This window comes from Myripristis murdjan, chromosome 4 (genome assembly GCF_902150065.1).
Source record: "Myripristis murdjan chromosome 4, fMyrMur1.1, whole genome shotgun sequence".
Classification (NCBI taxonomy): Eukaryota; Metazoa; Chordata; class Actinopteri; order Holocentriformes; family Holocentridae; genus Myripristis; species Myripristis murdjan.
The window spans coordinates 20,374,293-20,399,940 of NC_043983.1; the positions used below are offsets into that span (position 1 = coordinate 20,374,293).

A 25,648-nucleotide genomic window follows, 5' to 3' on the forward strand; every position below is an offset into this window, starting at 1 on the left:
CTCCAGTATATCAAGGTGATTATTTCAAGAAAAATAAACAATATTGACACTTTGGATTATAAAACCATTGAAAATGTGTCTTGGAGTTAGCTATATCTAAACCGACAGATTGTTTTTCTTTCTTCCTTATCGTATATAACAGTTAACTTTTAATACAAGGCCAAAACTACAATGTGATAAAAATGCATCAGTGAAAGCAGCATACACAATTGAAAAATGATTATAACATCGACACTATACATTAATATCCTTTTTCTCTTCTTCTGATTTTGAACATTATTAACGGACTTATGGAGTATTATCAGAAGAGAGTTGCAAGTCCTCAGACTGCATACATGTAAAGAGGCAGGTGGAAACAAATGTCCAACAACAACAAGAAAAAAGTGCATGTTGTGAAAATATTAGAGCAAACTTTCTAAATGTCTTAAGCAACAGATTACTGGTAATACTGACTGAATTGAACAGACCTATCTTTATCAATCTGCATGAGTAAGCAATGGAAATGCACAAGAAAGAGTTTGTTTGTTTGTTTGTTTGTTTGTTTGTTTGTTTAGCTGAAGTGCACCATCAGTTCAAAACGATATGTCAGCTTGCACATTGCATAGCCTGTTTTTCTATCTGAAATAATATCTAGTTATATGTGCTGCACTGCAAGGTAAAAGATTGCACATAAGATTAGAGACGTTTGGATAAAGAAAAATAAGGATACCATACATATATGCCACCCAATGGTTTTACAGCATTTTCAGCATGAGACCCAAAATTAAATTAAGTTATAGCAATGTCACTCTGAAAACCCAGGCTAAGTACAACACATTATCACTTGTGAGAAGCAAAAGCCAAAACTGGATCACAAACAGTTTTGGGTCCCAGCCTTTAGTTAAGATTTTTTCAAGGTCCTGCTCTTCTACAACTGTGCTTATTGGCATTTTGCATAACTTATACAGCAGCTGATAAATATAATTCTTATTCAAGCTCTTTTAGCTAAGTTAATATGGCAAATAAAGCATATGTAGCATTAGAATATTCCATAATATAGACTATAACGGTTTTGCTGATACATATTAAATATTATTATGCATTATGGATGAATTATTATTATGTACGTCTATGAACATGTGTAGGTTTATGTGATGTGGTAAACCTGTAAACAGTGTGCAATTCAGGAGGGAACTGGAAGTTCCAGAGAGGATGTGGTCTGATCAAGGTTTGGGTGCTCATGTGACATGCTGTTTATTTCTTGATGAAGACCCAAAACCTCCACCATCCCTGTCCCTGAGTGGGGGACGCTGGTGTGCATAAGGTGCCTCTGTAAATGCTTGATCCAATCCTCCTGGACAGACAGGGGACCTTGGAAGACTAGGTCACAGAATCTGCATGACATGGAGTTGGAAAACAAATCAGTCACTATTTCTGGACTGAAAAGCACAGCCACCTTATTCAGTTGTGAAATGAAGGCTGTTCTGTATACCTGCAGGTGAGTCTGTATATCTCCGCATTCAAGGAAGGTAAAACCTTCTTTTTTAGCCCGGGTCTCAATCTTGGCTTCTTTTGTCTATAATCATAACCTAACAAGACAATACAACTCACTGATATGCATTACTTACAGAAAAGTAAGGTATCACTGATGGAAAAGTTGTGGGGTCAGGGACTCTTTCATGGACATTTGGCAAAACAGCATTTATGACAAATATGAAGTTTCTGTCTTAAATTGATCTTGTGACTTCCTGATTTTGCAGGTAGAGCAATTAGGGATGTCCCAAGCTGATATAAGAGATTAGTATCGGGATCCAATACAGGAATTTTCAAATTATTGTAATCGGCCCCAAAATGCCCAGTCAAATTCCAATTAATGTAATTCCCTTTTCTGCCCAATTTATCACCTATGGTAAGCGGTGCAGTAAATCCTCACTTTCCACTACTTTCAGCAGTAAATTACAAAATTGCAGAAAGCACCATGATGTATGAATTGAAACCTGGATCAAAATTGGGGGCAAAAAAGTATTGGGACATCTCTAAGAGCAATAGTTGCCTGTTTACTATTAGAAATACACAGTAACCACAAATTGTCTTGCACAAACATGACATGACTTACTTGTTTCTTCCAAAATGGCAATCCTCTTCCTACGTGCATAGGCTCGAAGGTGATTGGACAGACTGATACCACTGGGGAAGGTGGTGTTACAATGAATGCAAATCTTATTGGAGTCACATTCCCCTGAAAAATAGGATATTGAGATGGAAATGAAATTCAATAGCCAAGTAAGCACACTCATCAAAATTTTCAGGTTTTAATTTTCTCATTCTCATTGTAACGTTGTTGTTTGTAACACAGCTCAACATGAAATCAACTCAAATGACGGTTTAGGTCATTAAACATTAGTTAGTATTCTAAGATGAAAAGTGTAGTTGGGTAAAGTAGGATTTATACAGCAAAGCAGACAGAGATGAGAGAAAATCAAGCTAAACTGTTACTCCCTGTGTGTTCTAAAATCTTCCTCCACCTGTTTTGAAATTCTAAGGATCTATTTTGTGCCATCCTACATGAAAAGTGTTACCGGTAAAGTTTAACACATCTCATATCTTCAGGGGGCCTATTTTCACTTACACCACCTCATGAGAGTCATGGGTGATTCATGGAGAAGCTAAACAAAAATCGCAGATGTGTTTGTCTTATGACACAAAGCACAGCAGCACTGCCAACAGCACAGCAGTGCTGCTGCCCATTAATAAATATTCAAAACTGTGTTGGTTAAGTATTTCTCACAAAAGGTCTTTCAAGATAAACTAGGCTTGATCAGACTGCATTATTAAAATAACATCAAAAAAGGAACTAATATTAATGAACTTTGTAAATTAAAGACACAGCTTCAAAATTCACCACCAAAAAAGAATGAAATAATTTATTAATTTATATTCAAGTAGTATTCCAAGTATCTTTTAACATTGTACTTTAAAGGGTGTAATGATTCATGATATGTACCACAGTTTTTCAGCCACCGTTTGGTCTGTATTTAAGTTTCTTAAATACAGACTTTCTTTTAAAAATTCACCTACTGTCTATACTCATTTTATCTAAGCAGCTTGGTGAGAGGGCTGGAACCTATCCCAGCATGCATATAGGGTGGAGGGCAGGGAAACACCCTGGCCTGGACTGGTCACCAGTCCACTGCAGGTTATTTTAGCATGTAACACATCAGAACAAAGAGCTGAAAGGGGTTTTTGCCAAACCTCTGTAAAGGTTGTGCAGCAGAGCAACAGAGAACCTTCATATGTGACTCATGGAAGAACCAATTATTAGACTTGATGTTATTATTAATCAAAAGTGTTGGATGTTTTACATTACAGATGTGTTTACTGAAATGCCCCCTACCCTCAGAAAAACAAAAAACAAACAAAATGCAAGAATTGGTGAAAAAATCATGGTTCACCACACACAGATGCACAGTTCAGTGACGTGAGCACTGAAGAATCACAGGTTTTTGTTTTTTTTACACTAGTAATATCTTTGGCTGATAAAATTGGTGAAATAAGAAAAAAAAATAGGGGACACTGTTCCATAGTGAACCAAACTCAGTGATGAAAATGGATAATGAGTATTGTGGAAATGGTTCATTGTAACTGTGCTCTCAGTCTAACTTCAGTGTAGGGTACATGATGCAGACATCTTTGGTAGTGCAGCTCTGGAGTCGCTCTAATGCCATAGGAGTGATCAGTGCCACACATCTGGTTTAAAACAGGACTCGGTGCACAACAAAACAGAAATTTGTTTTTAAATCTTTATCAACATCTCCCTCGTCCCTGACTCAAAGTTTGATTTGGACAGACATTAAACAAAAGTGTGTAAACACAGATGACATGCTTCCAGCTCAACATCAAAAGGATCTCATGATTTTTTAATATCAACTTCAAAGGCACTTTGGGGAAATTCATTCTATATGTGTGTTACAGTCAACTGATTGTGAACTTTTCTCATTGTTTAATGGGCTTCGATATTCCTGCTCTGAGATATAATGTAGTCCCTCAAATTCCCTCAAATTGATGCAGCAGGAAATTTAAGAAAAACAGTGCTAAAAAACACAGTTTTTTATGGTTATGCCAAAACCTACTCCAACAGTGTTTGAACACAACATACACTAAGGATATGCCCTAACTCAAATGACACATTACATTAAGCGCCAGATAATGTGATTACATAATATTAAACTACCTACTGAGGGAACAAATATTTTTGCTCAATTTTCAAGCAAAGCCATAAAAAATAGGGGAAATTATTGTGGTCATATCCTGAAGACTCACATGAATTTTCATCCTAATTAAACTATACTCACAAGAAAAGTTAGTATCGTATCACAGTGTTTCGTCTCTATTCGTTCAGCAGTGGTGTGCCAAAGAGAAGAGAAAATGTGAAATCAAAATCATCATTGTAATTGTGAAGTAATGATTATATTATGACTAAAAACATTTTTAGCACTTGAATCACTAACTTATAACTTAGGCTCAAACAACAACAGATATGGGACAAAAGTAGAATTGTCACTCAAAAGCACCACAGCTGCAAAAAAAAAAATCATAGAGGAAACACTGCTTATTGTGCCACATTCTTTTGATATTGAAGAGTTCAGTAAGAGAAGGTAGATGTTAATATCGGTATTAAGGGGTAATGCCACAGCGTCTTAGCATATTGTCAGAGAAAGGTGTTTTTCTTATGCCGAGGACAGTGCAGCTTCTATTGGATGACACTCCCTATACATATTCTATAGAGGATCCATTGACAAAGACCATGACCTAATCCAGGCTGATTTGTATGGGATAAGGGTCCCTTTGTTGACGAAAGCTCATAATAGTGATATGCTAAAAAGTTCATTGGAATCCAATAGTTCAGGCAAACACTTGTACTATTTTTACACCAAGAACATGGATTTTACACTTTTTTTTTTTAACCCAGAAGTAGTGGGCGAAACTGTTTACATATGCAGAAGTCCTGGACCACATATTTCACCTCCAGGTTAATTGGTCTATAAGTCATAAGTTAGATATTCTGATCCAAAAGGTGGTATTTTCGTAATTTATATTGCATTATATGCATTATATATGCATTATATTGCATATTAATTCATGTTGCACAAGTTGAACTTACACTGAGGTTTGGATTACCTATGTAAAATGTAAAGCATGTCCTGTATCATTGTGTCTAAGACTGGTCATAAATTAGTGGGTGGCTCATTTATACCGATGGCAGTCTGAGTCGAAGCTGATAATTACCTGGGACTTCTGCAGGGTTTCTGTTTACACTGAGCTCAAGTCCCAGAGGGTTGTGGGATTTCTGTTTTGTTGTATTAAGGCTGCTGTGACACTTGAATTAAACAGTCATCATTAGCTTCGTTAGCCACCAAAAGCACTTGGTCAATCTTAGGAAAAGGTGTGTCATCATGGTTAAGGTTAGGAAAATTTCATGTTTAATGTTAAGAAACGTTAGCTAATATTTGATAAGTTAGCTAACGTTAGTTAGTTAGGTACTTTAGCTATTTATGTTTGCTTTATTAGCCACCAAAACTACTTAGAAAACTACTGCTTAAAGACAGAATGAGGAGGATTTTCCTAAATGACAATGTCCAGTCTCATACAAAGATAATCCATCTCAATCTTCACTTATGACTCAATAGAAGTGTGAGGTGGTGTGTGTGTCTGCAGAGACCCTGCCCTCCACCTGGATTTTCTTGTTTTGGTATATTTGGGACACTTCTGGGTGTCAGCCTTTGGGCAGTGGGTGTGTACCCCCAGTACCAGATCGGCAGGGACATCCAACAGGAAGCCACGAAAATCGTGGATGTGTATCACAGATTGAGGAAAAAAGGGAATACAGCAAAGCGTAAGGCCAAGCGGACATAGGTTGTTCCACAAGTGTGAATGTGAGGATGGCTTTCACCCTTTGGCGAGCAGTGAAGGAGAGGATGAGGATGAAGAAGAGCGCCTCTTGCCTCCTAACACTGCATTATTTGCTCGGTTTATACTATGTCATGAAACTTGAAAATGTGGTATGTCAACGTAGTTATGGTTTGCAGAAATGTAAAATGCTAACAGTTTTCCCTGACGACTGGGATGCACAGATCACAGTTTTACGTATAATGCTTCTCCGTTTGCTACATACGTCTTTATTTGATCTCCCATGTACACAAGAATAACAAACGGATTCCTAAACTGGGTATGTTTCACTTTAAAAGATAATGCATGAGTAAGATGTCTTCAAACAGCTAAGAAATTGGTTTAAAATTACGATCAAGGCAAAAGAGACTTCATACCATTAGCCCAGTTTGATTCCACACTGGTCACCTGGGTCTCCTCCATCTCTTTGGTCATATTAAAGTGCTTCCTGGCTGCCGAAGAGCCATTTATTTCCTTAAGCTCCATGCCTTTCTGTCTTGTCTTGAGCAGCTCTACTAAAGTGCTTGATGAGGGCTCATTGGCCCTTTGTGCCTCTATGCGCAGTTGCTTCCTCTCTGAGAGCTCCTCTGCCTCTTGTTTTGATACAAAGCTGTCCAGTGGAGTGGGACTCCTCATACCATATTGGATTTTCACAGGAATCCCGGTGCGCATCAGGAACAGGCCGTCACTGCTGATGAACTTTTGAGAGACAAACGGACTTGAGGGGAGCTGGTCCTTGTTAAGAATCTGGAGGATGTTCTGATGTTCTTTCTTGTCCTGTAGCAGTTCATTTAGGATGCACACAGGAGATTTGTTGCTGGTAACAGTCTGACCTATTCGTTTCAGGTGTCCCCTCACATGGTTGGAAAGGCCAGTTTTAGTATCAAACCAACCCCAGCAGAGGGGACATGTGTGCTCTCCTTGTGACTCAGGCTTCTCAGCTGTAAGACAAGTTCAGAGGACTGTCACAAGACTTGAAATGCTAGAACACTGTACAATACTGCCTTATACAGTGAATCATTTCACTGATGAAAATTATGCTAAAAAATATTTTTTTTTGGACAATGTGAAATCTGAACAAGTAAAGTGAAGTGAAGTAAGAGCAAGAATAAGTAAGAACTACTTTCTGTTCAGCTGCTTCAGCAAAAGCTGGTGTTTTAAACTAGACATGCAAGTGAACAACAGCAGCATATATCTTGCAATTTACCTGAATCATCAATGACAACTTATGGCTACAGAAAAGATTTGCAAACTCTTGTAATTACCGTGTTCACAAACTGAAAGTTTGGCCTGATTGTGGTGTTAATGGAAAAGCCACAGAGTCACCAAAATCAGTAAAGTTCTTCCTTTTTGGCGTCATGAATGTGCACAGCCAATTTGTCATTTCAGGGACGTAATTACATTACTGACTGAATAACTGATGAATATTAACAGTTTTTCTGTGTGTCTCAAATTCTGCAGTAACCACAGCATTGCCATAAGTATGGGTAGGATGTTGCATAGACTATTGACTTTTGCATAGTCCAGCGGGAATGAAGGCTGTTCAAGTAAAACTTTTGGATGACTAAAATGCACAACATCAAGGGCCAAAATTCATGCATTGCAGTATATATTCTAAAGCTAAAGTATAATGTAGGTGAAACTTGCAAGCATGCATCAGTAAAGAAATTACTCCAACAGTCATGCACAAATGATAAAATATATTTTGTGTCTTCATAATTCATTCATTCATCCATTTGGCACACCGTAGTCCAGATATCTCGAATTTGGTTCAAACGAAATGAATTAATAGTATTACCTTTTTTGAGTCTCCTCATGGCAGAGGGGATCCTTTTGCGGATTCGTGGCTGACGGTCCTGCAATGCCACTTGCTCTGGGGAAACCATGTGACGAGCATTATAACTCAGCCCAACACGGTGAAGGTGCCCTCTCACGTGATTGGACAGACCCACCCCAGACTCAAACACAGCAGGACAGTACGGACAGGGTTTGTGTTCTACCCCTGATGTGGGGGAAATATCAAAAGGGTCACTTGTGGGCATTGAAGGTGACTCTGGAGACTCATCGCACACTGCAGTTTCAATATACTCCTCCTTGATTATGAGTTGCTCTACATCACTGCAGTCATCATCTTCATTGTCCTCATCTTCAGCAACCTGGCCAACATGGAAACTTTTCTCTTTGACTGAAAACTTCTGCCTCTCTTTGAAGCAGCTCCGGGCACTGGGGTTCCTTTCATTCTCACTGCCATCCAAGAAGTTGTCATTGCTGTCCTCACAGGCTTCCTTTACGTCTCCATGAGTACTCTGCTTCATAAGCCTTTGGCTAAACTTTGGTAATATGTAATCCTTCATCTTGTCAATATTGCTACTTAAGGGTGTTGACAGTTTTCTTTTTGATGGAGAATTCAGGCTTGCTTGCTTTTCTGAACTTATGTTTGCTAAACCGTTGTTGCTTCCCTGGCAGAACATCTGGTCTAATGCACCATTCTCAGCTGTAAGTAAAATATCACTGGTTGAAGGACAGTTTTTCTGTTTTGAGCTGCCTGAAGCCTTATGGTTATTGTTTTGATCATCTTCTTCTGCACAGGTGAGACCAGTTGTTATTTTTTCTACCGGTTCTAGAGATTTTCCATGCTTGTCGATCTTCCACAAAGATGGTGGCAGCATGCTTGCATTGCAGCCAACACTGCATTTGAACTGTGAAGAGCTGAAACTTTTGTATGAATTGAGTGTGTCGGGATTTTTCTTGTAAATATCCCTGCTTTTGCCAGACCAACAGGTAAAGTCAGCTCTTCTCCAAAAAACTGGCTGTGTACAGCACAAGTTTGGTTCACACCTTGCTGGTTTTGAACTTGTAGTTTTGGTCTGATCAGCTAATTTTAAATGGCTGACTATAGTATCATTATACTCTGACATCTTATCAAATACAGTTTTTTCAAAATCATCGAAAAAGGACTGCTGATGCTCTAGTTCAGTGTGTCGTTGTAATATTTGTTTGTCTCCACTTGTGAAAGAGCAGAATTTACACCGAAACTGAGGATGGTCCGTTTCCTCTGCATCATTAGTGCAACCTGTTCTCAAGTATTTAGGCTGGTGCGTTTTAAGGTGTACATCATGTAAGTGTGCTTCAAGTGCTTGTTGTGTCAATGTTATGTAGTTACACTCTTCACAGAAGTAGTAGTGCTTTAGATTATCATGTGTGTTGGCATGTTGGACAAAGGTTTTGGGGCAATTACATCCAAATACACACTGAGGGCATTGTAATGTGCTGCATCTGTCTTCATTTTCAAGTTTTTTGAGACCTTTGATTTCATCCATAAGTTTTTGTAGCCTGTCTTTGTGAATAATGATGTGCTTCATGAGAGAGGTGCTATCACAGAACAAACGCCCACACTCCCTGCATATAAAGGGCTGTGGAACATTCTCATAGTGCACCTGATTATGCCTGCCTAAATGATACATCATATGTCTATGCAAATGTCTTTTTTCCTTGAAATTAACATTGCATATTGTGCATGGAAAGAACAGTGGATCTTTTTCAGGTTGTTCTGTATTCCACTGCTCTAGTTTTGTACTAAAATGTTTTTCATCTTCAGGATCAATTTCTCTTTTACAGTCTTTCTCTGTTTTGCTACAAATATTTTGCTCAGTATCTAAATCTGTGTTCTTGGAATGATCTCTGAATGGCACAACAGAATATTTAAAATCAGACTTTGTATCTAAAGAAACATGTTTGTTGGCACTGTCAAAATCATCAACATCATTTCCAGTGCAGAAACGTTTGTGTGTGTGATTTAAGCTGTTGTTAACCTTTTCTAGCATGTCTACTGCATTTGTATTGTGCTTGCTCTCACTTTGGCTCATTAAATGAGGCATCACTTTGGTCTTTTTCTCCCATCTACTCTCAATAGCGCGGTCATTCCTCAAGGAGTGCCTGACCTCTTTTGGTGAATCCCATCTGATCACCTCAGTATCATCATAGTCATCTAAGAAACTCTCTGGTCCTTCTGTTTTTAAGTCCCGTGGAGATCCTGTTTTTATTGTCTTGTTTATCAAGGGTTGACTAATGTGCATTTGGTCTGAACTGTCACCTGACAGTGTGGAATAGGGCAGTTTAGACTCATTCTCTTCAGAGTTAGACAGTGGCGTGTTGACACCTGGCTGTGTGGGCAGTGTTTTTAGGACAAGCCCTGCTGTGTTCTTCCAAGCGTCTGATTGAAGCTCACTAGGTGGTGGTAACACCTGAGGGCTCGCGTCCTTCGCTGGTTGCCACTCGGTATCCAGGACATTGTTGGATAAAACACTGCCTTTGTTCAGGACACAGCGTACCTCTGAGGTGGGGTGTGAACCAGGTCCATTAACAAGTGCTCCTGAAGGCAATGAATTGCCTGCATGGGGAACAGCAGGGACACTGCTGTATACAAATGGATTCGGCTGGGTTCCATTTAAAGGGTTTTCGTGTTCATCTGAGGACCGACCTGCAGCATTGTTCTTCGGGGAGGATGTGTGACTCTGTAATGGCTCCTGAGTAGGACCTGGGCTGTCAGACACTGATTCCACATCTTTGTCCTCTTGTGCATTTGGCTTCAGATCAGTCATAGCAGCAATGCTTTCTGGAATATGACAAAAAAAAAAAAAATCACAAAATTAGTAACCATACTCTATATTTCACATCATTCAAGCATGCCATGAAGAAGTCAATTTGTGAATCATATTCACTTTTATCCATCTACTCAAGTGCATTATGTCAATATGTAAAGGCAATTCACTAAAACACATAATGCAGAACAATGAACACAGAACAATGTTTTATGCTCAAATAAATTTAGAATATATAACAATGTTATATGCACAACCTCTGTAATGAAATCTAACACTTTTCTCATTCACACTGGCTATGAGTTATTGTTAAAAAATAGTTTTTCATGTATTCCCACTGCTCCATAAAATGAGAGTGGTATTATTCTGTGCTGCATTATGATTTTCCAACACCCTTTTTCACCACCTCTATTCACAACAAACCCTGCTGTTAGCCCTGAATACCCTGGTGAGGATGCTTAATTATGTGAGCACACCTCTGGGATACAACCTTCCTGCTTCTCCCCCTAAAGTTCTCAGTCTTCTGCTAAAATTGACCAATTTCCATGGGAACAAAGTACACTTCCAATGAGATCATATTCCGTCTTATCACTCTGTGATGGTGCCAACACAGATCCCAGCATGAGACTGTTGTTACTTGAATCCTGACAAATTGGCAGGCACACACTCTCGGTCTAAAACACACACAAAAACAGATTCACACAAAGAAACATACACCCATTCATGTGCGTGCACGTGTACACACAGACACACAGGCACAATAATTCATTTAAGAGGGGTTGAATGTAAGTTGCATTCACACATTGTTTGGTTATAACTTTATTAATGCAATCTACTAAAATGGATGGAAATAAGGTAATAATGAGCATTATAACCAACAAGAGACAATCTGACAATGCAACATGTGTATGCTGCAGTTTCTAACAGATTATGTGCAGAGTTGATTTCCTCTGAAATGTATGTTCAGTGGATTTGACATCCAGCGCCGGTTGCTCTCTACAGGAAGCTGCGTTGCTAACGAAGTGGTAAATTCAGCGTTAATGAGTGGCTTCACTGTTACCACCTCTGAGGTAAAACCTTCCGAGCTCCATATTCTCTCCATCTGGTGTGGTGTTAGAGGTTCGAAGGGAGAACAGACGCTCTACATTTAAAGCGAATTTCACTGCTACCCCCAAACAGCAGGGTGGCAAAGCCATCAAAATATCTAGGTTCAAAATTTACAAGCCTCATTAGCAACCAGCTCACATGACTTTGTCCCATATATAACGAATAGGGTTCAACAGAAATGCAATTTTTAAAAATTTATTTGCTTCTATTTACTTCATTTAGTCAATGTTAAAAGGCTGACTTTGCCTTGCCTGAAGATATTTACAGGGATTATGAGCTCTAATAAATTTAAGCTGTATGCACAGATCGATCTGCTATGAGCTTTTACTAACCCTGCTTGGTATTTTCCCCAAGACATTCGCCATGTTCTACAGCTTGGTAAATGAGATTTAGAGGGAGCATCATTGTGTGCATGTTAGTCGAGAGAACGTGTACTATAACACCTCTCAGTCACGTATGAAATGGCCTTTTTTTCTTTCTTTGGATTCATTTTGCATCTTTTAGCATTTGCAACAACACTGTTTTACACCTTGTATTGACAATACTGCAGAAAAAACACCAAGGTGATGTTTGCATATTCTTACAACAATTCTGTGGATACTATATGTAAACCTTTCTCTTTAACATATCCAGCTGGACTGATTTGCACTTTATCGTAAGTCACAAATATGCAGAACTTAATACAAAACATTTCCTTATATGTGAGCAACAGCAACATGAAATGAACCCACACAATTATGGAGTGAAAAATGAGCTCATGCAGGGTTTCCTGATAGGGAGGCGGGCTGAGATGCATGCAGTATACTCACATCACCATGGGTTTGAGTTTGGCTCAGAACCATGTCATGCCCTCTTGCCTTTCATCTTTCTTGTCATTCTCCACTGTGCACAATCTAACAGAAATGCCGTAACATTCACAGTCATTTGCTCCAAGAGTTACGGCAACCAAGTAAGTAGCTGTAAGTAATCTTACATGACGCCCTTTTATTGAAATATTGCTAAAATTCTGGGTGCAAACCAATGTCTAACATTATGTCTAAAACAGGAGAGAAGTGGAAGTCTGCCTCCACCAAAATGAAACTGAGTGCAAAGGTCAGCCATTATATAACAGAGAGGAAAGGTTTGGCGCTGTAGGCTTATAAGGCTGGGAGTGTCTAAGCAAATTCCTTCTTCCAGTTCGACTGAAGACCCAGACTGGCAGCGCAGTGGAGACGGTGCTAAAGACCAACTGGGACCAGTCAGCCAAACCATTTCAACTGCTGGAGCTGTCTGTATGGATCAACAGCCATCCCCGCATCCCTTCGCCGTCGCCCTTGCTAGAGAAATGTCTAAACAAGGGGGGCCGTGGCCCCTCAAGTACTGCACTACACAACTTCCTCAGCTAATGGGATCTATTGATTTATTTGACACAATGTGAATTTATGAAGCTGCCTCTTTAGTGTCAGAGTATCAAAGCATGGCTCAAAACAAACAGACAGAGATTCAGCTTGACACTCCAGTAATCCCAAGGTGAGTATGTTCTCTCAGTGCCACAGTGGAAAAAAACACTGTTCTTCTTTTGGTATCTTAGCCCTGCAGTTACCCACATAGAATCAAACACCAGAAAAGTAGGTGGAAATTGGCTTTATACCACCACGTGAATCATCACGGTGACTTCCTGGCCTATTTAACAAAAGAACTCTGCACAAAAATTTAGAAGCAACAATAACCTCTCTATACAACATCCAATGTTTCTTAAATTTGCACAGGAGAAAATAAAGAGGGTGGTTTCACACAATGTCTTTGGCTGGATTACATACTCTTTTATCCCCCTGAATTCTTGTCACCCAAAGGTCATTTCCATAATAATGGTCTCCATTCTCCCTAATGGGATTTTGGCTGTGATTATGTATGCCGGTATCTTGAGCAGACACTATCAGCCCTGTCATCCTGAATTGTGCAAATGTAATTACACAAAGCCTTTGATAACTAAACAATGTAATTTACTGCTTGAATAACAAGATACACTGGGTATATTTCACTCAAAGAACATACTAAAAGGAAATGTATGAATACCTTAGGTGTACCTTGGAAAGAAAATTGTATTATTTATAGTAAGAGCAAACTTACACAAAAATGCGAATGCATAGTTTAATAAGATGAAAATATATACTTTCAAGTGATTCAAGAATAAAATATTGACAAGCAAGTATTGTCGAGAGTAGTAACTTGACAAACAACAAGTAACCTGACAAATAAAATTTTACTACACATATTACGTATTGGAAACACCGTTGCAAGAGGGTGAGCTGGGGGGTTATACACAGTTCATTTCATCCATTTCATCCAGAGACAGACGCTGCAAAAAGACATGTGGAGAACAATACGAGTGTAAAGTTCAGTGACTGTAGACATCTGGTCAGAGGAGTGCCGTGAACCACACGCAAGACTCTGGCTGAATCTCACAAAACAAAAATAGCACATTTTGTCCAAATCTCCTGGACAAGGTTCAACACTAGGAATTAAAAAAATCTCACAACACACCTCGCAAACCTCCTCTTGCTCCCCTCTCCTAAAAAAGGGGAATAAATGAAATGGCTGTGATGGTAGATTTACTGATGAAAAAAGGTGAAGCGAGAACATTCGGAGTGATAAAAGGGGACAGGGAGCGAGTGACAGTTGGGTTAAGACAGAAGTCATGTTCAATAGCAGGTAGAAACATCAAACAGTGAGTTCACAGGAAGCCTATGCAACCTTGTCTTGAAGGAGGATTTTCTGTTGTGTGGAGTAGATTATATCTGTTCAAGCTGCTGACATGGCCTCATTTGCTGCCCGTAGTGTTGGAGGGGGATTAAACGATATAAACTTTAAAGCTTTAAACAATACCTTTCAAAATTAAATGGATTAAGGGAGGGATGTCTGATGGGGATTTCCCAAGGCTTTGTTAGTTTTAAACTCTACTCCTTTTAAGGGAAAAAAAAACAGCAGACAGAAATTTCTCAGGCATGTGACCGTTTTAATGAGGCTGCTCTCACGTTGACGAGGGCAGTGGGCACAGGAGGGCTGCCAAGCAGATGGCTCTCATAAACATCATATCTGCTCTGTTTAGATACATGCATTCTCATCTCCTAACACTGGAAGGAAAACAAGCCAAACCATCACCAGAAGCACTATCCACTTGCCTGCTTTTGGCAAGCTGTGCGCGCTTGTTGAAATGGCACATTTCCATTTCCTGTGTTTTCCCCTTCATAACAATATGCATGAGTTGTGCAATTGATATACATAACCTCTAATCTTTTATAAGTATGCAGAGAAGATGCAGCGATTGCAGTAGTAGGTATTTTTGTTTAGTGGTAGTTAGGATGTTGACTTTTATTAAATGTTATTATTACCATATAACTTAGAGTATATAAATACACAGAGACTGAGCAAGACAGAGGCTGTTGCTATGATTAGGCATGCTCAGATGCTTTCCTCTCCGGCTGAGATGGTAAAAAAAAAAAAAAAAAAAAAAAAAAATCCAACTTTGTTGCCGCCGCTTTGCTGTAGACATGTGACCAATCAGATGAAAGGGAGTTGGTGTCAAACTCCTCTCCAAATTGAGGACAGGCTCTACATTGCCGAGCAGACATCAATGAGCTTAAATTTGGAGACATGTCAAGCATTGCAGATATTAGGATGAAATCTCTCATTACCTTTCTTTAAAACATAATATGAGTGCATGGCAGGAATGGAGGGGAAATGCAGGGAACAGGGCCCTCACAGTCACCCAATGGCAACCAAAGACTAACTGATTCCTCAATAGTCACCATGTATTCTATTATTAGACCAGGACAAACAACTCGAAACACAGACTGGATTATATGTGTCATTTGCAGCCTCTAATTGAGTGTCGAGTCCCAACACTGTCCAACATTAACAGCACCATGATCACATGGGGTCAGAGATGCTCAGACAGATAACATTACAGTATAGTGAATAAAGTGAACAGGTGAATATGCCAAACTGTAGCTGTCAAAAAAGGTGCAAAGAATGCAGAGGCTAACAAAAGCCTATTTATCTAACTCTATCAGGATTAAAAAAAACTGGACAGCTTGAGTACACTGGCCTTGACAGCAGTGGGATTCCCGCTTGTCATTTCCCAAGGTCCACAAGCACACACACACACACACACACACACACACACACACACACGTGGATTCATGTAAGACGATTATTCAGTACTGGTTGTCAATTGTACCATTTCAACCTGGATCAATGAGTTGTCTTGCACCAGGGGCCTGCATCAGCGCCAGTCATTAACATGTGAGTGCCACTCTATCAGCTCCAGCTCCAAATAAATCAAAGGGTCGGCCACAGAAGAAAAGGGGCTAATATTTCCTCAATAACCCCAGAGAGACACCATGGAGAGATGCAAATTGCCTCCCAGGAGACCCCGGGGGATGTGAAGGAGAAACTCGCTGGGAGGCAACAGGAAGCTAATGAGTATAATGGTAAATGTATACAAGGAGAGCGAGAAAAGCCTTCTCTATTCATACCAATTAATACAATCTTATCAATGGAGGGATACCATAGAGAGAGGGCTGATGTCTAACCCTTGCCACTCATCACAGGCCCTCCTCCCCGCTCCCACCTTGTGAGCGTCTGTATTATTCAACACGGGCTAGGCTACGGTCATTAGCCCTGTGGGAGGCTGGGCCCGGCCTGGGGAGTTAAGGAGATTTTAAAAACCGCTCACTCCTCACATCAAAACATATCAAACCGAATCAAAGGGGCTCAAAAATGTCCTTTTTTTTTTTTTTTTTTTTTTTTTTTAAGAGAGGGGAGCCGCCATTGTTTTGAACCCGTGCTCTCTCTGCTATGTTGATGTACAACAGCTACGAATGCAAAGAAAATACTTCTGCTCCTGATGTAGTAGATTTATCAATAACGCCCCAATTAAGATAAAGGGATTACTAGGCACTACTATCCTGCCGTGAAACAAAATAATACAAAGAGTACGAACCATAGAGGTGTTAAACGTAAATGCATAATACCTGGAAAATCACAGCATCAATACATTGAGTTAATTTAGCAGCACTTAATAATTATATGAGATTTGATCTTCTTCATTTCATTCGCAGGATCAATTTGTTGCTTCTTATTTCCATCTAATTATCAGATTAACAGGATTTTTTCCCCCTTATTTGGGAATGTAATCTTAAATAGTTTCATTCCAGACATTTGAAAACAATGATGCAAATTTCTATTGAAGTTGGAAGTCCATTAAAGTTTGTAGTCATCTTAAGACTTTTTTTTGTTTTGTTTTGTTTTGTTTTTTTAGACATGACTGTTTTTTTTTCTGAGGATACAATATTATATAGTTTTTCTTAGCACTGAGTGATGAAATTTAGGAAGCAAAATGTTTCCAATATAGATATATAGTTTTTGCATGCACACATACATACACACACATATAGAGCTCGGCATCTCTACATATCCCAATATCCGTCTATCTCTCTATATATCTAGATAGATAAATAGATCGGTAACATAACAAAATTCTTTCCAGTTCCAAATATCACCAACAGATGGCACCTGCAGCCACACTGGGAACTAGCTAAGGCACAGACTGGCACAAATATCAAGGCATAAGATAAAGTTGATGACATATGGGGTGGCGAATAAGATGTGTATTATGGAATGTATAATATCCTACCTTAATCATCATAATCTCATGTGATTGGTTATATGGTGATTGCTATTTTCTGTTAAAGGTATTAAAGGTCAGAGTCACAGCACAGTGACTAGAGTCATAGCCATAATGCTAACATATCCCTGAATCACTAGGGGCCTCAGTGCTGGTAGGAACTGAGCAGCAAAAATCAAAACAGAATGTAGTTTAAGGAAGCATTTGAACTTGCTGAAAGGGCAAACAAATGCTTCAAAAGCATAAGATGAAAGAACGACCCTGATCTTTCATTTTGAAGGTCATTTATCAAGGTGGAGAAATATACCTGACAGCAGCTGATTGGAGGAGGATTTGTCTCCCCGAGATCACTGAGGGGACTGAAATGAAGGTTAATCACTATGTAACTTTCTACATGTATAATCCTATACTCCAGATTTCATTGAGCATACCTATAAAAGCCCACCGTCAGCATAATTGCGCCTAACCTGTGCCCCACATGCTCAAATCGCTAAAATATCACATCCGACTCTGAGAATAAATGGAAAATTAATCAGGAAAGTGCTGAGCTCAACCTTAGATAGGTATCACAGAAAGGTTTAGCTGCCTCAAAGCTAATGTACAACAGAACCTCACTAATCCAGATCCTTCAAGGATGGAGGTTGTTTGAACTTGTGAAATGTTCAGAGGGCCAAATAACAGACCATGCTCCTCTTGCATTGCTGCAGACTTCGCTGCATCTGCGTCACAGTTAAAATGTGCCACACAATGCACTTTTTGTCTGACTCTGTTTACTGCTCTGGTAATGTGAGCAAGATTAGATTAAATCACAGTAGGATGGATTAATTACTGTGTGCAGAATAAAAACACAAATAACATATCTGTCTAAATAGCTAGAAATTTATAGAAGAGTTACAAGTCTATCTAGGAGTGTGGAATTGAGGGCTCTGATTTTTTTTCTGATTTCATTTCATTCATTCCTGTCTACATTTTTTAATCTTGGGTTTGATGTAATGATAACTTTGCACATTCCTTTTCAAATCTGTGAGCCATTGTTTGTGTTCATTCATTTATTGTTATCCCCATTATTATCTCCTACGATTCAGCGGGGTTACAATGGCCACCTTAGACAATATGGCTTAATGTATCATTCCTTTGAGTGAGGAATTAAGAGTATCAGTGATCATATTCTGCCCCTTAGTGGAGGAAATGGTTCATAACCTGACAAAAGCAGGATAATGCAGAGGCTTCATCTGGAGAGACTGATCTGCAGACTGGGATCTTGGACATCTGCAGCTTTGTGACTTAATACTTCATCCAGCCTTTGATGGGCCACAGAAATCTCACCTGCTGGTACTGATGAAGATTTAAGTATCTGAAGCCTGGCTCCCCTTTAAAACAAATTCTTCTCCAGGAATCCAGACAAAGTTGCTCCCATGGCTCATTTAAAGGGGAACGCCACTCTATTTAAGAATTCACACATGTCATTCCTATAGCCGTAGGCAGACAGATATATACCCAGAGCTTCAAACTTGAAATCCAATTTTGGATGTTATCAAGATAGAAATTTGGGAATTACCACATTAATAAAGGATAAGAGAATGACTTTGTGGCCCCCTGGGCGGTTTGTTCGAAGTTTCATATTCAAATAAGCTTTTTTATGTTGTCACGCTTTATTGTGAATTCTGAATCACAGATTGTACCCATATTCCCACAATTTCCTCATTCTGACATCACAGATTAAGAGTGGAACCATTTAGTCCTCTTAGAGACAGCAGGAGACCATGATGAATTGTCACTAATTTGAAATGAAATGTCCTCAGGCTGAGGAAAAACACATATGAGGGTTGAAGTTCTGGAAGTTGAAGTTACAGATTCGTCAGACTTAAACGAAATGTTATCATGAGTCAGAAGGGATCAATAATGAAGCTTTTTGCAAAGGCCATAATTACAGAGCAGCAATTTGCTCCCCTGCAGTGCTTTCAAACTACTGTTTGGTGTCTTGACCAGACACTGAAAATACAACTTAAAGCTTAGAATTACTTTGTCCAGAGGTATATTTCTGATTGTGGATGCATAATTTGTGTTTTGCTTGTTTATTTGGAGATCAGCAGGTGTCTAGCAATGATGGAGACAATAAAACCAAGTAACTTTTCATCTGAACTGGCACCCTCACAAAAATGTATATAGTGCAGTCTTTTGCTTGCTATAGCCGACTCCTGTGGAAACTCTATGTAAAACCTCGAGTGATCGATTTAATGATTAGATAATGACAATACAAAGTAAATGTAGTGGCAATTTCAACATCAAAATTCACAGTAGTCACTGATATCTAAAATAGCACACTACACAATAGTAAATGCTAGTTTGTGTCAGTTATTCTGTTTCACACTGGAAAATAATCAGGGTTTCGACACCAAGCCTGTCACTCCCTTCAGCCTGCCAAGTGTAGGAGTGGAAACACTGACACATGTAACTGACATCTCAGATTTAATTTGACTGGTAATCACACCCAGCTATAGTTTCAGAGCATTTCACACATCTGAGCTACAGTTTCAGGTGTTAAGATGGTATGTAGACATACAACTGTGCGTCTGAATCATACCAGCTCTGCAGAGACCGCCACATTTTATCTTATGTGGTGCCACAAAAATAAATAAATCAATAAAATAATAATAATAATAATAATAATAATAATAATAATAATAATAATAATAATTTGGCAGAGGTGACCAAAGTCCTTTTAATTTAAAATTCAGTCGACACTCATATCAGTTTCAGCTCTACTCCACTGAAATGCACAATTCCAGTCCAATAACCACATCGAAAATATTATCAATGCTGCATCACTATATATATCTATATCACCTTGTACCATTTATATATCAATATATAAATGGTATATATATATATATCAATATATAAATGCTAACAACAGACAATATTGTGTTTTTGATTTAAGTAAAGGGCATGTACTTACCAGGCTATTTTGAAACACTGATTCCACCACATGATGTGTTAAACACCCACCTATAAAGGAGAGATAAAGAGCAATTTACTGCACTTAAAATTCTGCTAGTTTGTTGATAAAGGTCTTACAATAATTGGCTTCTTCTGTTTACTCTTATTATATCCATTTTCAAGTATTCAGGAATAAAATCTAGCATATTATGAACAAGCAAGACACTATAAAAGAAAATATTTCACTTCAATTAAAAATTTTCTTCCATTTATTTCAATTTATGAACAGTTAACCTCTGTCACAGGGAAACAGGGAAACCATCAGTCCCAGTTCAGATGGTTTTTTTTTTTTTTTTTTTTTTTTGTCTCGCTGTTATGATCAATAACTGAAAGCAGGTGACAGCCAGCCAAAAAGACAACATGGGACACAGATTTTTAAATAAACCAGGATTATACTGCCGTGTTGCAGTCCAATCTGTAAGCCCACGCAAACAACATCACAAAAGGATGCAGGGTAGTCGGCTCTTCATGAATTCATATGGGGGTGTAAATGTTGAAAAGGGAAGATGTTTCACCAAAGTGAACTGGTGCTTTCTGCAGTTTGGGAAATGACATTCAGCAAAAACACCAAAAAGCTAAATACTATATTTTCATCATCAAGAGAATAAATTGCAATATCAAGTTGATAAATTTGAAATAAAATTATTTTGCTATAAATTATGAGCCTCCAGAAGCTTGAAAGGTTTGAATTGAGATTCTGCCAATGTGATTCTAGGAAAGGATGCTGCCCTTATTTCCTCGCCACAGATATATTTCTGCAGACCTCAATGTTCTTGGTAGATCCACCTGATTACTAAAATATCTCATCTCTGCAGCTGTTCCTCAGCAGAGTTGCTAATTCAGGCCAGTGTACTCCCATTTAAGTAGTCCCAGGTGTCTTCATTTATAGCTGTGCAAGCAGCCAGCCAGGCCAACAGAGAACACATGACTGTTTGCTATGCTGAGTATTCAGGGACTTCAGGCATCTTGGTTAAAATATTTGACCTTGTCAAGTGACACATAATCAATCTGTGGATAACATGCCTCGACCATCTGATTTATTTAGCGAAGCAGTTGACTCTTTTACTCTCTGTGGTACACCGATGCTGTAAAACCTACACTAGGCTATTAAGCTGCAAGTGACTTCTTCCTATAGCCGTGTAAGCTTGTCCTTAGACACCTGCAGAGAGTGATGGACTCACTTATGTAGGTCTACACCTTGACTTTACAAAATCCCCACTCCTGAACTGTTAAAACGGCTATAATGCAATCAGATGTCTGCAGTATACACCATGCACATATTGCACTGTATTTGTAAAAGCATGTGTTGACAGTATGCTGAATTCTGCTGTATTTGACATTTCATTATCGGCCTCAGCAGAGTTTATATATTACATATAGAAGGGAAAGCCATCGTTTTTCCTTGATTACTTGTATAATTCCCTACAAGAGACAATGGTGAATGCCATTTCAGGTGACAATTTAGAAGCTCCACTCAGTTCATATGTGACTGTTGGGAAGAGTTTGCCCTGTCACTCACATTACCACCATATCCTTCCCATTCTAGAAATCTACTGCAATATAACCAGCAACTGGGCCCAGTAAAGAGGTTGATTCTGTTCTAAATGAAGCTCCATCTTTTTGAATGAAGAGGGTCATGTTTATTGACAATTTTGCTCTTACTAAATGCCAAAGGTAGACATGGTAAGACCAATAAGTCATACCATTCAGGCTGTGAGTGAATTTGATTCCAATAGTAAATCTGTCAAAATCCTCCTTCGTGACCAAAACCTGACAGTTTGTTATACTGGAGGTTTTGCTTGTTAGGTAGTTGCAGACCCACGGTTGCATGCAATTTTAGGAAAACAGTCAGCTTATTAAATTACATCAATTTTTCATGGTCATCATGCTGTCTACAATCTGAACATTGTTTCCATGTGCCATGTACTTGCCATATACTAGCTGTATATTACATTCGATGTGCAATATTTAACAACCAACATGACAATTTTAAAACTTTCATAACAATTTACCTCTCCAATACCTGGGTCATTACGCAGAAATGGTTCAAATCGCAATTTCCACCAGAGAAAACTTTTTCTCCGTACTAACAACGTGAGCCTCACAGATATTAAACGCTATATATTGCAGCTTTTTCTAAATGTGTCCAAATGAGAGATTCTCCTTTGATCACTAATGAACTTCTGTAGTAACTCTGTCTGCTAATGTAAATCCAGCAGCTACAAATTTTGGTGCCACTCTGTCACCATGCAGGCTGAATGTGAGACCAGAGTGCTGCTGTGTGGTGATACGATGGCAGTTCTGGAAAAGTAGTTCTGCTGTTGTGGAAGCACGGGGGCCGGAAAGAGTGTTGATAATAACTCAGTGACGAACGTGTTGCTGTGCATCCTTCAAAACATTAGGTTTGGGTTGCTGCTCAAAATGGAGCTGTTTTCTACGTCATTCAGCACACTCACGGTGCAGCTCTCATTCTCACGACAGGGACAGAGTTGATGGTCCAAACTTGGAGGAACTTGTGAAAAAAACCTTGTACTTAAGTCTATTTAAAATGCACTAAAATGTTGCAAAGTATGTTTTAAGTACATTTACAAAAAATGTGTGCTTCTTTAAAATGCACTAAAAGTATATTCATTTTAGGCTCTCATCAAATACCCGAAAGTACATTTTGACAACACTTAAAATAAAACTGAATTATAGTTTGCTTTTAACAAATATATTACTGTAAAATACATTTTTAGTAAAAAACAAAACAGTGTATTATCTATAATATACTTTAGATACCTGCTGTTAAAATGCTTTTCTAGTAAAAGTTAATTTTTTAAATGTGTTTATTTAAACATATATTTTACTAATCTAATGTTTAAAAAAAATACATTTCAGCATTTCCAAATTGTACCCTTAAATATTACTTCATCATAAAAATATTTTAATTTATTTTGACAAAATGAATTAATGATGCATTAGAAGCATACTTTAGTGGGGAAAAACAGACTTAAGTACACTATTAGTATGCTACTGCACATAAAGTGTACTACTAGCAATTATACTATTAAGTAGTGTACTTGCAGTTTTTGAAAATAGAACAACTATTTTTACACTTATTACACTTAAATTGCATTAATGTTGTACAAAAGCTTAGCTTAAACTGTATTAAGTGCACTTGACCGTGCTAAACTGAACTACTTTAAGTATACCTACTATTTTACGTATACTACGTGCAATACAATAAAAAAAATACATTTCAAATGTTACTTAATTATGCTCTGAGAGTACATAAAACGTAACACTAAGGGCTCTAGTTTCCCGGCGCAGCGCAGTGAGGCAAAACCCGCGCAGAGCTAGTTTCGACCGGCGAAACGGGAGAGGCGGACAGTGTCCAAGTTTCGCAGACGGACTTGCGCGGAGATGGGAGTGGCAGCGCAGCGGGGGGAGGTGTCAACAGATTCAACTTGGCGCAGTGACAGTTTCGTGCCAAAAGGCTTCGCCGAGGTGCGCCAAAAGCTCGCCATCTGAAACCACGTCTACTTTCCGCGCAAGGCGGAGCGGAGCTGGCGCAGTGGAAGTTTGGCTGGCTGGCGCACATCACCAAAACCTCACGATCAGCACAAACGGTGCCAATCTCCTTTGATCTGACATCAGCTGTGACAGGACAGTTGATATGGAGATATATGTATGTGCTGATTGTGATCGTAGCATTGAATAGTGTTTTTTTCGGTATTTATTGCATCGTTCATGTGCCTGACATTCCGGAAGCCTGCCTGTGAGGTTTTGGTGACGTGTGCGCACAACTCGCCGATCTCCGCTCCGCGCCTGTCTCCTGAGCTCCGCTCCGCCTGCGGCAATAGACCTCCATGTCAGCTGTGTAAACTTTCATTACGCCTTCACGCAGCGCATTTTAAAGGCAAGGACAGGGGCTCATTTGATTGGTTACATGTGAATCGGCTGTGTCAAACCCACTCCACGCCTTCTCTCCTCCCTTGCACCGGTAGGAGGAACGGCGGAGTACTTGCGCCACCGAGCATGGCGTGCCAAACTTGGAAAATCCGCCTGGCCACACCCAGTTGGCGAAGCGCATCTGCGCTACGCCCCCGCCTCGCCAGTTCTGCGAAACTAGAGCCCTAACAGTTTATAAACACATTTACATTGAGGTATTTTCAAATACTGCTTAACCATTTCAGTTAACTATCAGTGCAACTGAATACTTCTAAAATGTGTTACATGGGAGACTGTGAGGTGGGCTACTATGTATTTAAACAGGGCGAAAGGCAGTGAAGCTCCCTGGAGAAGTCGCCAGTCCATCACTGGGCTAACACTCAGAAATTCAAACACACTCACTCACCCATTCATGGGCAATTTAGTGTCTAGTTCACCTGACCTGCATGACTTTGGACTGCGGCAGAAAACTCATGCAAACTCGGGGAGAACAACCACAAAAAAGTATAGTAATGCTTTTTACTCTAAATCCACCGCTCTAAGGACTAATAAAACATTAAGTCCTCTTTTTGTATGTCATACTGCGTTTACTACACACACTGCAATTACAGAAAATGCATTCAAGGTTGGCATGATTGTGCAGTGTTTTGCAGCATTGCTTCATAGTCAGGAGGTCCTGGGATCAAACCCTGGTTGGCCCAGCTCCTCTGTGTGTTAAGTCTTCATGTTCTCTCTGTGTCTGCTTGGATTTTCTCCCACAGTCCAAAGCCATGCAGGTCAGGTGAGTTGGACACTCTAAACTGCTCATAAATGTGGGTGTGTGTATGTATGTGTGTGTGTGTGTGTGTGTGTGTGTGTGTGTGTGTGTGTGAGTGTGTTTGAATGTCTGTGTGTTAGCCCTGTGATGGACTGGCAACCTGTCCTGCCTTCAGCCCAGTGCATGCTGGGACAGGCTCATGTTTAAGTGCACATAGTAACAGACATTTAAGTCTCTCTTGCAATACATTTTAGAAGTAATATAAATATAAATATACAGCTAGTTCAATGTAAATATAATTGGAATCAATGAGTTGACAGTTTTTTGTACACTCAAAGTGTAATTGAATTGTACTGAAAAAGCATGTGCCATTACATACTATGTAGTACTTTTGTAGTATATAGCAAAAGTAAAGCACTATATAAAGCACTATATATGAAATAGTTCAATTTCAGCACAGTCACTTAATACAACTAAAGTTTGGGTTTTGTGCAATTTTAATGTAATATAAGTTTATTAAGTATAAAAAAAATAGTTGTTCCTTTTAGCACATAAGTAAATTAAGCACTAATCCTAACAATAGCACATTTTAGTGTGCTGTAGCATACTAATATTTAGTAGGTCTACACTTCAATCTATTTTTTTATTTTATTTATT

The 25,648-nt window shown here is 39.0% G+C and overlaps 1 protein-coding gene across 5 annotated transcripts in view; it reads right to left on the bottom strand.

Moving 5' to 3' along the window:
* Positions 1–362: 362 nt before the first annotated feature.
* Positions 363–25,648, bottom strand: part of znf644b (zinc finger protein 644b) — a 28,607-nt gene continuing 3,321 nt past the window's right edge. The window contains exons 2-8 of one of the 5 annotated variants that reach the window (XM_030050355.1): positions 20,261–20,310; positions 10,406–10,540; positions 7,724–7,798; positions 6,303–6,866; positions 2,096–2,218; positions 1,472–1,568; positions 363–1,373 (exon numbers count right to left, since the gene is read on the bottom strand). In XM_030050355.1, coding sequence (XP_029906215.1) covers positions 1,163–1,373; positions 1,472–1,568; positions 2,096–2,218; positions 6,303–6,866; positions 7,724–7,798; positions 10,406–10,526 — 1,191 coding nt within the window. In that variant the 5' untranslated portion in view covers positions 10,527–10,540; positions 20,261–20,310 and the 3' untranslated portion in view covers positions 363–1,162. Of the gene's footprint in view, positions 1,374–1,471; positions 1,569–2,095; positions 2,219–6,302; positions 6,867–7,723; positions 10,541–18,627; positions 18,684–20,260; positions 20,311–25,648 lie in introns of those variants that run through there. The other 4 variants (XM_030050354.1, XM_030050351.1, XM_030050353.1 and 1 more) reach the window with 4 other exon arrangements.